General features: G+C 47.0%; 1 protein-coding gene across 5 annotated transcripts in view; it reads left to right on the forward strand.

Moving 5' to 3' along the window:
• ikbkg (inhibitor of nuclear factor kappa B kinase regulatory subunit gamma) overlaps window positions 1–12,477 on the forward strand; it is an 89,227-nt gene that overhangs the window by 15,760 nt on the left and 60,990 nt on the right. For all 5 annotated transcript variants that reach the window (XM_046344828.1, XM_046344826.1, XM_046344830.1 and 2 more), the window contains exons 4-7: window positions 4,696–4,881; window positions 7,738–7,796; window positions 7,879–7,926; window positions 8,073–8,175. In XM_046344828.1, the coding sequence (XP_046200784.1) occupies window positions 4,696–4,881; window positions 7,738–7,796; window positions 7,879–7,926; window positions 8,073–8,175 (396 nt within the window). The remainder of the gene's footprint in view (window positions 1–4,695; window positions 4,882–7,737; window positions 7,797–7,878; window positions 7,927–8,072; window positions 8,176–12,477) is intronic.

Consider the following 12,477-nt stretch of genomic DNA (forward strand, 5'->3'; position numbering starts at 1 on the left):
AAGAGGCCATTAGTAGTCAGGGGACGGAGAGAGACGGAGAGAGGGATGGAGGAGAAGAGGCCATTAGTAGTCAGGGGACGGAGAGAGGGATGGAGGAGAAGAGGCCATTAGTAGTCAGGTGACAGAGAGAGATGGAGGAGAAGAGAGGCCATTAGTAGTCAGGTGACGGAGAGAGAGGGATGGAGGAGAAGCGAGGCCATTAGTAGTCAGGTGAGAGAGAGGGATGGAGGAGAAGAGAGGCCATTAGTAGTCAGGAGACAGAGAGAGATGGAGGAGAAGAGAGGCCATTAGTAGTCAGGTGACAGAGAGAGATGGAGGAGAAGAGGCCATTAGTAGTCAGGGGACGGAGAGAGGGATGGAGGAGAAGAGAGGCCATTAGTAGTCAGGTGACAGAGAGGGATGGAGGAGAAGAGAGGCCATTAGTAGTCAGGGGACGGAGAGAGGGATGGAGGAGAAGAGGCCATTAGTAGTCAGGGGACGGAGAGAGGGATGGAGGAGAAGAGGCCATTAGTAGTCAGGGGACGGAGAGAGGGATGGAGGAGAAGAGGCCATTAGTAATATAATAATATATGCCATTTAGCAGACGCTTTTATCCAAAGCGACTTACAGTCATGTGTGCATACATTCTACGTATGGGTGGTCCCGGGAATCGAACCCACTACCCTGGCGTTACAAGCGCCATGCTCTACCAACTGAGCTACAGAAGGACCACAGGAGACAGAGAGAGATGGAGGAGAAGAGGCCATTAGTAGTCAGGAGACAGAGAGGGATGGAGGAGAAGAGAGGCCATTAGTAGTCAGGTGACAGAGAGAGATGGAGGAGAAGAGGCCATTAGTAGTCAGGAGACAGAGAGGGATGGAGGAGAAGAGAGGACATTAGTAGTCAGGTGACAGAGAGAGGGATGGAGGAGAAGAGGCCATTAGTAGTCAGGTGACAGAGAGCGGGATGGAGGAGAAGAGAGGCCATTAGTAGTCAGGTGACAGAGAGAGGGATGGAGGAGAAGAGAGGCCATTAGTAGTCAGGTGACAGAGAGAGATGGAGGAGAAGAGAGGCCATTAGTAGTCAGGTGACAGAGAGATGGAGGAGAAGAGAGGCCATTAGTAGTCAGGTGAGAGAGAGGGATGGAGGAGAAGAGAGGCCATTAGTAGTCAGGTGACAGAGAGATGGAGGAGAAGAGAGGCCATTAGTAGTCAGGTGAGAGAGAGAGAGGGATGGAGGAGAAGAGAGGCCATTAGTAGTCAGGAGACAGAGAGGGATGGAGGAGAAGAGAGGCCATTAGTAGTCAGGTGACAGAGAGAGATGGAGGAGAAGAGGCCATTAGTAGTCAGGAGACAGAGAGGGATGGAGGAGAAGAGAGGACATTAGTAGTCAGGTGACAGATTAGTAGTCAGGTGACAGAGAGGGATGGAGGAGAAGAGGCCATTAGTAGTCAGGTGACAGAGAGCGGGATGGAGGAGAAGAGAGGCCATTAGTAGTCAGGTGACAGAGAGAGGGATGGAGGAGAAGAGAGGCCATTAGTAGTCAGGTGACAGAGAGAGATGGAGGAGAAGAGAGGCCATTAGTAGTCAGGTGACAGAGAGATGGAGGAGAGAGAGGCCATTAGTAGTCAGGTGAGAGAGAGGGATGGAGGAGAAGAGAGGCCATTAGTAGTCAGGTGACAGAGAGATGGAGGAGAAGAGAGGCCATTAGTAGTCAGGTGAGAGAGAGAGAGGGATGGAGGAGAAGAGAGGCCATTAGTAGTCAGGAGACAGAGAGGGATGGAGGAGAAGAGAGCAGAGGCCATTAGTAGTCAGGTGAGAGAGAGGGATGGAGGAGAAGAGAGGCCATTAGTAGTCAGGTGAGAGAGAGGGATGGAGGAGAAGAGAGGCCATTAGTAGTCAGGTGAGAGAGAGGGATGGAGGAGAAGAGAGGCCATTAGTAGTCAGGTGAGAGAGGGATGGAGGAGAAGAGAGTAGTCATGGCGAGGCTCCATCAAGCTCATCATCTTGATGATGTCATTCTCTCTGCCACCAAAAGGTAGTGTTGCTAGGGAAACTGTCAGAACATGTACACTACCGTTCAAAAGTTGTTTTTGAAAGAAAAACTGTTTTTTTTTGTCCATTTTAAAATAACATCACATTGATCAGAAATACAGTGTACTCATTGTTAATGTTGTAAATGACTATTGTAGCTGGAAACGGCTGATTTTTTAATGGAATATCTACATAGCCGTACAGAGGCCCATTATCAGCAACCATCACTCCTGTGTTCCAATGGCACGTTGTGTTAGCTAATCCAAGTTTATCATTTTAAAAGGCTAATTGATCATTAGAAAACCATTTTGCAATTGTGCTGGTACAGCTGAAAACTGTCGTTCTGATTAAAGAAGCAAAAAAAATGTCCTTCTTTAGACTAGTTGAGTATCTGGAGCATCATCATTTGTGGGTTCGATTACAGGCTCAAAATGGCCAGAAACAAAGACCTTTCTTCTGAAACTCGTCAGTCTATTCTTGTTCTGGGAAATGAAGGCTATTCCATGTGAGAAATTGCCAAGAACCTGAAGATCTCGTACAACACTGTGCACGTTGTCAATAGTCAAGGGCTTACATGTGTTGCATATATATACTGTATGTTACAGGAGAAGGTCAATTTGACATAGAACAGCGCAAACTTTCTCTAACCAGAATAGAAAGAGGAGTGGGAGGCCCCGGTGCACAACTGAGCAAGAGGACAAGTACATTAGTGTCTAGTTTGAGAAACAGACGCCTGACAAGTCCTCAACTGGCAGCTTCATTAAATAGTACCCACAAAACACCAGTCTCAACAGTGAAGAGGTGAATCCGGGATGCTGGCCTTCTAGGCAGAGTTCCTCTGTCCAGTGTTTGTGTTCTTTTGTCCATCTTAATCTTTTCTTTTTATTGGCCAGTCTGAGATACGGCTTTTTCTTTGCAACTCTGCCTAGAAGTCCAGCATCCCATACTATACTGCAGTTAAACTACAAACAACACTACTGTACACTAACTACACTACAGTATTAACTACAGTACGCAATCTACACTAGTTAGTGGGTGTTCTGTAGTTAGTTAGTGTTCTGTTAGCGGGTGTTCTGTTAGCGGGTGTTCTGTTAGCGGGTGTTCTGTTAGCGGGTGTTCTGTTAGCGGGTGTTCTGTTAGCGGGTGTTCTGTTAGCGGGTGTTCTGTTAGCGGGTGCTCTGTTAGCGGGTGCTCTGTAGTTAGTTAGTGTTCTGTTAGTGGGTGTTCTGTAGTTAGTTAGTGTTCTGTTAGTGGGTGTTCTGTTAGTGGGTGTTCTGTTAGTGGGTGTTCTGTAGTTAGTGGGCGTTCTGTTAGTGGGTGTTCTGTTAGTGGGCGTTCTGTAGTTAGTGGGCGTTCTGTAGTTAGTTAGTGTTCTGTTAGCGGGTGTTCTGTTAGCGGGTGTTCTGTAGTTAGTTAGTGTTCTGTTAGCGGGTGTTCTGTTAGCGGGTGTTCTGTTAGCGGGTGTTCTGTTAGCGGGTGTTCTGTTAGCGGGTGCTCTGTTAGCGGGTGCTCTGTTAGCGGGTGCTCTGTAGTTAGTGAGTGTTCTGTAGTGAGTGTTCTGTAGTGAGTGTTCTGTAGTGAGTGTTCTGTAGTGAGTGTTCTGTAGTGAGTGTTCTGTAGTGAGTGTTCTGTAGTGAGTGTTCTGTAGTGAGTGTTCTGTAGTGAGTGTTCTGTAGTGAGTGTTCTGTAGTGAGTGTTCTGTAGTGAGTGTTCTGTAGTGAGTGTTCTGTAGTGAGTGTTCTGTAGTGAGTGTTCTGTAGTGAGTGTTCTGTAGTGAGTGTTCTGTTAGTGGGTGTTCTGTAGTGAGTGTTCTGTTAGTGGGTGTTCTGTAGTTAATGTTCTGTTAGTGGGTGTTCTGTAGTTAATGTTCTGTTTGAGGGTGTTCTGTTTGAGGGTGTTCTGTTTGAGGGTGTTCTGTTTGAGGGTGTTCTGTTTGAGGGTGTTCTGTTTGAGGGTGTTCTGTAGTTGGTGGGCGTTCTGTAGTTGGTGGGCGTTCTGTAGTTGGTGGGCGTTCTGTAGTTGGTGGGCGTTCTGTAGTTGGTGGGCGTTCTGTAGTTGGTGGGCGTTCTGTAGTTGGTGGGCGTTCTGTAGTTGGTGGGCGTTCTGTAGTTGGTGGGCGTTCTGTAGTTGGTGGGCGTTCTGTTGTTAGTGGGCGTTCTGTAGTTAGTGGGTGTTCTGTAGTTAGTGGGCGTTCTGTAGTTAGTGGGCGTTTTGTAGTTGGTTAGTGTTCTGTTAGTGGGTGCTCTGTAGTTAATGAGGGTGCTCTGTAGTTGGTGTTCTGTTAGTGGGTGCTCTGTAGTTGGTGTTCTGTTAGTGGGTTTTCTGTAGTTAGTGGGTGCTCTGTAGTTAGTGGGTGCTCTGTAGTGGGTGCTCTGTAGTTGGTGTTCTGTTAGTGGGTTTTCTGTAGTTAGTGGGTGCTCTGTAGTTAGTGGGTGCTCTGTAGTTAGTGGGTGCTCTGTAGTTGGTGTTCTGTTAGTGGGTTTTCTGTAGTTAGTGGGTGCTCTGTAGTTAGTGGGTGCTCTGTAGTTAGTGGGTGCTCTGTAGTTGGTGTTCTGTTAGTGGGTGCTCTGTAGTTGGTGTTCTGTTAGTGGGTGCTCTGTAGTTGTTCTGTTAGTGGGTGTGATGTTTTTGTCCGCAAAGCTTCTATCGAATATTCTGTCTCCTTCCCTCTCTCTCTTTACAGCCCTCAGAACAAGGGAACGGGTTTCTCCAGCTGCTGAAGAGCCACAAAGAGAAGTTGGAAGAAGGGATGAGAGATCTGAGGTTGAGGAATGAAGAGCTGGAGAAAGAGAGGGATGAGGGAAAGCGGGAGAGAGACTGCCTTCGTCGCTCAGTTGAGGAACTCGAAACCAAGCTGGTTCGGGCGCAGGTAGTGTGTGTGTGTGTGTGTGTGTGTGTGTGTGTGTGTGTGTGTGTGTGTGTGTGTGTGTGTGTGTGTGTGTGTGTGTGTGTGTGTGTGTGTGTGTGTGTGTGTGTGTGTGTGTGTGTGTGTGTGTGTGTGTGTGTGTGTGTGTGTGTGTGTGTGTGTGTGTGTGTGTGTGTGTGGGGTCATTCTGTGTAAAAATCCAAAATTGAATGTCGGTCCTCCCGAGTGCAGAGGGACGCCACTACAACCTGGTTCGATTCCAGGTTGTGACCGGGAGATCCCAAGGGACGTTCACAATTGGCCCAGCATCGTCTGAGTGCGGGGGTCGTCAGGGGGAGGGCGGGGGGGGCGGGGGTCGTCTGACTCCTGGGTTAGAGAGCAGTGTGATTTGGTAGATGTTTCAGAGGACGTATGTCACAACCTGTGCCTCTCCTGGGCCCTCTGGGGAGTTGCCGGAGTCGATGTCGTAACGACGCTGGAGTCTATGTCGTAACGACGCTGGAGTCGATGTCGTAGACGCTGGTCGATGTCGTAACGACGCTGGAGTCGATGTCGTAACGACGCTGGAGTCGATGTCGTAACGACGCTGGAGTCGATGTCGTAACGACGCTGGAGTCGATGTCGTAACGACGCTGGAGTCGATGTCGTGGGGATGTCCGTAACGACGCTGGGTCGATGTCGGGACGCTGGAGTCGATGTCGTAACGACGCTGGAGTCGATGTCGTAACGACGCTGGAGTCGATGTCGTAACGACGCTGGAGTCGATGTCGTAACGACGCTGGAGTCGATGTCGTAACGACGCTGGAGTCGATGTCGTAACGACGCTGGAGTCGATGTCGTAACGACGCTGGAGTCGATGTCGTAACGACGCTGGAGTCGATGTCGTAACGACGCTGGAGTCGATGTCGTAACGACGCTGGAGTCGATGTCGTAATGTCGTAACGACGCTGGAGTCGATGTCGTAACGACGCTGGAGTCGATGTCGTAACGACGCTGGAGTCGATGTCGTAACGACGCTGGAGTCGATGTCGTAACGACGCTGGAGTCGATGTCGTAACGACGCTGGAGTCGATGTCGTAACGACGCTGGGTCGATGTCGTAACGACGCTGGAGTCGATGTCGTAACGAACGGCTGGAGTCGATGTCGTAACGACGCTGGAGTCGATGTCGTAACGACGCTGGAGTCGATGTCGTAACGACGCTGGAGTCGATGTCGTAACGACGCTGGAGTCGATGTCGTAACGACGCTGGAGTCGATGTCGTAACGACGCTGGAGTCGATGTCGTAACGGCTGGAGTCGATGTCGTGACGCTGGAGTCGATGTCGTAACGCTGGAGTCGATGTCGTAACGACGCTGGAGTCGATGTCGTAACGACGCTGGAGTCGATGTCGTAACGACGCTGGAGTCGATGTCGTAACGACGCTGGAGTCGATGTCGTAACGACGCTGGAGTCGATGTCGTAACGACGCTGGAGTCGATGTCGTAACGACGCTGGAGTCGATGTCGTAACGACGCTGGAGTCGATGTCGTAACGACGCTGGAGTCGATGTGGAGTCGATGTCGTAACGACGCTGGAGTCGATGTCGTAACGACGCTGGAGTCGATGTCGTAACGACGCTGGAGTCGATGTCGTAACGACGCTGGGTCGATGTCGTAACGACGCTGGAGTCGATGTCGTAACGACGCTGGAGTCGATGTCGTAACGACGCTGGAGTCGATGTCGTAACGACGCTGGGTCGATGTCGTAACGACGCTGGAGTCGATGTCGTAACGTCGTAACGACGCTGGAGTCGATGTCGTAACGACGCTGGAGTCGATGTCGTAACGACGCTGGAGTCGATGTCGTAACGACGCTGGAGTCGATGTCGTAACGACGCTGGAGTCGATGTCGTAACGACTGGAGTCGATGTCGTAACGGCTGGAGTCGATGTCGTAACGACGCTGGAGTCGATGTCGTAACGACGCTGGAGTCGATGTCGTAACGACGCTGGAGTCGATGTCGTAACGACGCTGGAGTCGATGTCGTAACGACGCTGGAGTCGATGTCGTAACGACGCTGGAGTCGATGTCGCTGGGTCGATGTCGTAACGACGCTGGGTCGATGTCGTAACGACGCTGGAGTCGATGTCGTAACGACGCTGGAGTCGATGTCGTAACGACGCTGGAGTCGATGTCGTAACGACGCTGGAGTCGATGTCGTAACGACGCTGGAGTCGATGTCGTAACGACGCTGGAGTCGATGTCGTAACGACGCTGGAGTCGATGTCGTAACGACGCTGGAGTCGATGTCGTAACGACGCTGGAGTCGATGTCGTAACGACGCTGGGTCGATGTCGTAACGACGCTGGAGTCGATGTCGTAACGACGCTGGAGTCGATGTCGTAACGACGCTGGAGTCGATGTCGTAACGACGCTGGAGTCGATGTCGTAACGGCGCTGGAGTCGATGTCGTAACGACGCTGGAGTCGATGTCGTAACGACGCTGGAGTCGATGTCGTAACGACGCTGGAGTCGATGTCGTAACGACGCTGGAGTCGATGTCGTAACGACGCTGGAGTCGCTGGCTGGAGTCGATGTCGTAACGACGCTGGAGTCGATGTCGTAACGACGCTGGAGTCGATGGAGTCGATGTCGTAACGACGCTGGAGTCGATGTCGTAACGACGCTGGAGTCGATGTCGTAACGACGCTGGAGTCGATGTCGTAACGACGCTGGAGTCGATGTCGTAACGACGCTGGAGTCGATGTCGTAACGACGCTGGAGTCGATGTCGTAACGACGCTGGAGTCGAATGAAATGGACTAAAATGTGTATAAAAATATTCAAATGGAAGGTAAACGGCATGCTTGTGTTCCTTAGAGCTGTGGTGTTACCGAGGAAACGGTTCAGCATTCCGAAGCCCCTCCCCCGTCTGACAGGTATGACATCATTCCCTCATCACTTCCTGCAACACGTGTGTCCTTGTGTGTGAGCTGATGTTTCTGCCTCCTGTCTCCTCAGCTCCCACCTGGCCAAACTCACAGAGCAGCTACAAGCCACACAGTGCAGGTAAGAACTGTCTAGTGTCTCTCTATTTTGCCTTGTAATACTAAATGTGTGTGTGTGTGTGTGTGTGTGTGTGTGTGTGTGTGTGTGTGTGTGTGTGTGTGTGTGTGTGTGTGTGTGTGTGTGTGTGTGTGTGTGTGTGTGTGTAGGTACAGAGAGCTGCAGGAGAAGTTAGATTCCCTCCAGAAGAGTTCAGCTCAGAGAGACAGAACTGAAGTGCTGCTTAAACAGAAGGACAAAGAATGTACCCAGGTACACACTATACACTACACTATACACTACACTACACACTATACACTACACTATACACTATACTATACCATACACTATACTACACACTATACTATATACTATACTATACCATACACTATACTACACACTATACTATATACTACACACTACACACTATACTATACTATACTATACTATACTGCACACTATACTATACTACACACTACACACTATACTATACTACAGACTATACACTACACACTATACTATACACTATACACTATACTACACTACACACTATACTATACACTACACACTATACTATACTACACACTATACTATACACCACACTATACTATACACTATACACTATACTACACTACACACTATACTACACACTATACTATACACTATACACTATACTATACACTACACACTACACTACACACTACACTACACACTATACTATACACTATACTATACTCTATACTACACACTATACTACACACTATACACTATACACTACACACTATACTATACACTATACACTATACACTATACTACACTACACACTATACTATACACTACACTATACTATACTACACACTATACTATACACTACACACTACACTATACACTACACTATACACTACACACTACACTACACACTACACTATACTACACACTACACTATACTATACACTACACACTACACTACACACTATACTATACACTATACTATACTCTATACTACACACTATACTACACACTATACACTATACACTACACACTATACTATACACTATGCACTATACACTATACTACACTACACACTATACTATACACTATACTACACACTACACTATACACTATACTACACACTATACTACACACTACACTATACACTATACTACACACTATACGACACACTACACTACACTACACTACACACTATACTACACACTACACACTATACTATACACTATACTATACACTACACTACACTATACACTACACTACACTATACACTACACTATACACTACACTATACTACACACTACACTATACTACACACTACACTATACTACACACTACACTATACTACACACTACACTATACACTACACTATACACTACACTATACACTACACTATACACTACACTATACACTACACTATACACTACACACTACACTATACACTACACTACACACTACACTATACTACACACTACACTATACTACACACTACACTATACTACACACTACACTATACTATACACTATACTATACACTATACTATACACTATACTATACACTATACTATACACTATACTATACACTATACTACACACTACACCACACACTATACTATACACTATACTACATACTATACTATGCACTATACTATGCACTATACTACACACTATACTACACACTATACTATACACCACACACTATACTACACACTATACTACACACTATACTACACACTATACTACACACTATACTACACACTATACTACACACTATACTACGCACTACACTACGCACTATACTATACACTACACTATACTATACACTACACTATACTACACACTACACTATACTACACACTACACTATACTACACACTACACTATACTATACACTACACTATACTATACACTATACTATACACTATACTATACACTATACTATACTACACACTATACTATACACTATACTATACACTATACTATACACTATACACTACACTATACTACACACTATACACTACACACTATACACTACACACTATACACTATACACTATACACTACACACTATACACTATACACTATACACTATACACTACACACTATACACTACACTATACACTATACTACACACTATACTACACACTATACTACACACTACACACTATACTACACACTATACTACACACTATACACTACACTATACACTACACTATACACTACACTATACACTACACTATACACTACACTATACACTACACACTACACTATACTACACACTACACTATACTACACACTACACTATACACTATACACTACACTATACACTACACTATACACTACACTATACACTACACTATACACTATACTACACACTACACTATACTACACACTACACTATACTATATACTATACACTATACTATACACTATACTATACACTATACTACACACTACACTACATACTATACTATACACTATACTATACACTATACTACACACTATACTACACTATACACTATACTACACACTGCACTATACTACACACTACACTATACTACACACTGCACTATACTACACACTACACTATACTACACTATACACTACACTATACCCTACACACTACACTATACTACACACTACACTATACTACACACTATACTATACACTATACTACACACTACACTATACTATACACTACACTGTACTATACACTACACTATACTACACACTATACTACACACTACACCATACTACACACTACACTATACTACACACTACACTATACTACACACTACACTATACTACACACTATACTATACTACACTATACTACACACTCTAGCTCTCTCTCTCTCTCTCTAACAGCTCTCTCTCTCTCTCTAACAGCTCTCTCTCTCTCTAACAGCTCTCTCTCTCTCTAACAGCTCTCTCTCGCTCTAACAGCTCTCTCTCGCTCTAACAGCTCTCTCTCGCTCTAACAGCTCTCTCTCGCTCTAACAGCTCTCTCTCGCTCTAACAGCTCTCTCTCGCTCTAACAGCTCTCTCTCGCTCTAACAGCTCTCTCTCGCTCTAACAGCTCTCTCTCGCTCTAACAGCTCTCTCTCGCTCTAACAGCTCTCTCTCGCTCTAACAGCTCTCTCTCGCTCTAACAGCTCTCTCTAACAGCTCTCTCTCGCTCTCTCTAACAGCTCTCTCTCGCTCTCTCTAACAGCTCTCTCTCGCTCTCTCTAACAGCTCTCTCTCGCTCTCTCTCTCTAACAGCTCTCTCTCGCTCTCTCTCTCTAACAGCTCTCTCTCTCTCTCTCTCTCTAACAGCTCTCTCTCTCTCTCTCTCTCTAACAGCTCTCTCTCTCTCTCTCTCTCTAACAGCTCTCTCTCTCTCTCTCTCTCTAACAGCTCTCTCTCGCTCTCTCTCTCTAACAGCTCTCTCTCGCTCTCTCTCTAACAGCTCTCTCTCGCTCTCTCTCTAACAGCTCTCTCTCGCTCTCTCTCTCTAACAGCTCTCTCTCGCTCTCTCTCTCTAACAGCTCTCTCTCGCTCTCTCTCTCTAACAGCTCTCTCTCGCTCTCTCTCTCTAACAGCTCTCTCTCTCTCTAACAGCTCTCTCTCTCTCTAACAGCTCTCTCTCTCTCTAACAGCTCTCTCTCTCTCTAACAGCTCTCTCTCTCTCTAACAGCTCTCTCTCTCTCTAACAGCTCTCTCTCTCTCTAACAGCTCTCTCTCTCTCTCTAACAGCTCTCTCTCTCTCTCTAACAGCTCTCTCTCTCTCTCTAACAGCTCTCTCTCTCTCTAACAGCTCTCTCTCGCTCTAACAGCTCTCTCTCGCTCTAACAGCTCTCTCTCGCTCTAACAGCTCTCTCTCGCTCTAACAGCTCTAACAGCTCTCTCTCGCTCTAACAGCTCTCTCTCGCTCTAACAGCTCTCTCTCGCTCTAACAGCTCTCTCGCTCTAACAGCTCTCTCTAACAGCTCTCTCTCGCTCTAACAGCTCTCTCTCGCTCTAACAGCTCTCTCTCGCTCTAACAGCTCTCTCTCGCTCTAACAGCTCTCTCTCGCTCTAACAGCTCTCTCTCGCTCTAACAGCTCTCTCTCGCTCTAACAGCTCTCTCTCGCTCTAACAGCTCTCTCTCGCTCTAACAGCTCTCTCTCGCTCTAACAGCTCTCTCTCGCTCTAACAGCTCTCTCTCTAACAGCTCTCTCTCTCTAACAGCTCTCTCTCGCTCTAACAGCTCTCTCTCGCTCTCTCTAACAGCTCTCTCTCGCTCTCTCTAACAGCTCTCTCTCGCTCTCTCTAACAGCTCTCTCGCTCTCTCTAACAGCTCTCTCTCGCTCTCTCTCTCTAACAGCTCTCTCTCTCTCTCTCTCTCTAACAGCTCTCTCTCTCTCTCTCTCTCTAACAGCTCTCTCTCTCTCTCTCTCTAACAGCTCTCTCTCTCTCTCTCTCTCTAACAGCTCTCTCTCTCTCTCTCTCTCTCTAACAGCTCTCTCTCTCTCTCTCTCTCTAACAGCTCTCTCTCGCTCTCTCTCTCTAACAGCTCTCTCTCGCTCTCTCTCTCTAACTAACAGCTC

Source organism: Oncorhynchus gorbuscha, linkage group LG03 (assembly GCF_021184085.1).
Source record: "Oncorhynchus gorbuscha isolate QuinsamMale2020 ecotype Even-year linkage group LG03, OgorEven_v1.0, whole genome shotgun sequence".
NCBI lineage: Eukaryota > Metazoa > Chordata > Actinopteri > Salmoniformes > Salmonidae > Oncorhynchus > Oncorhynchus gorbuscha.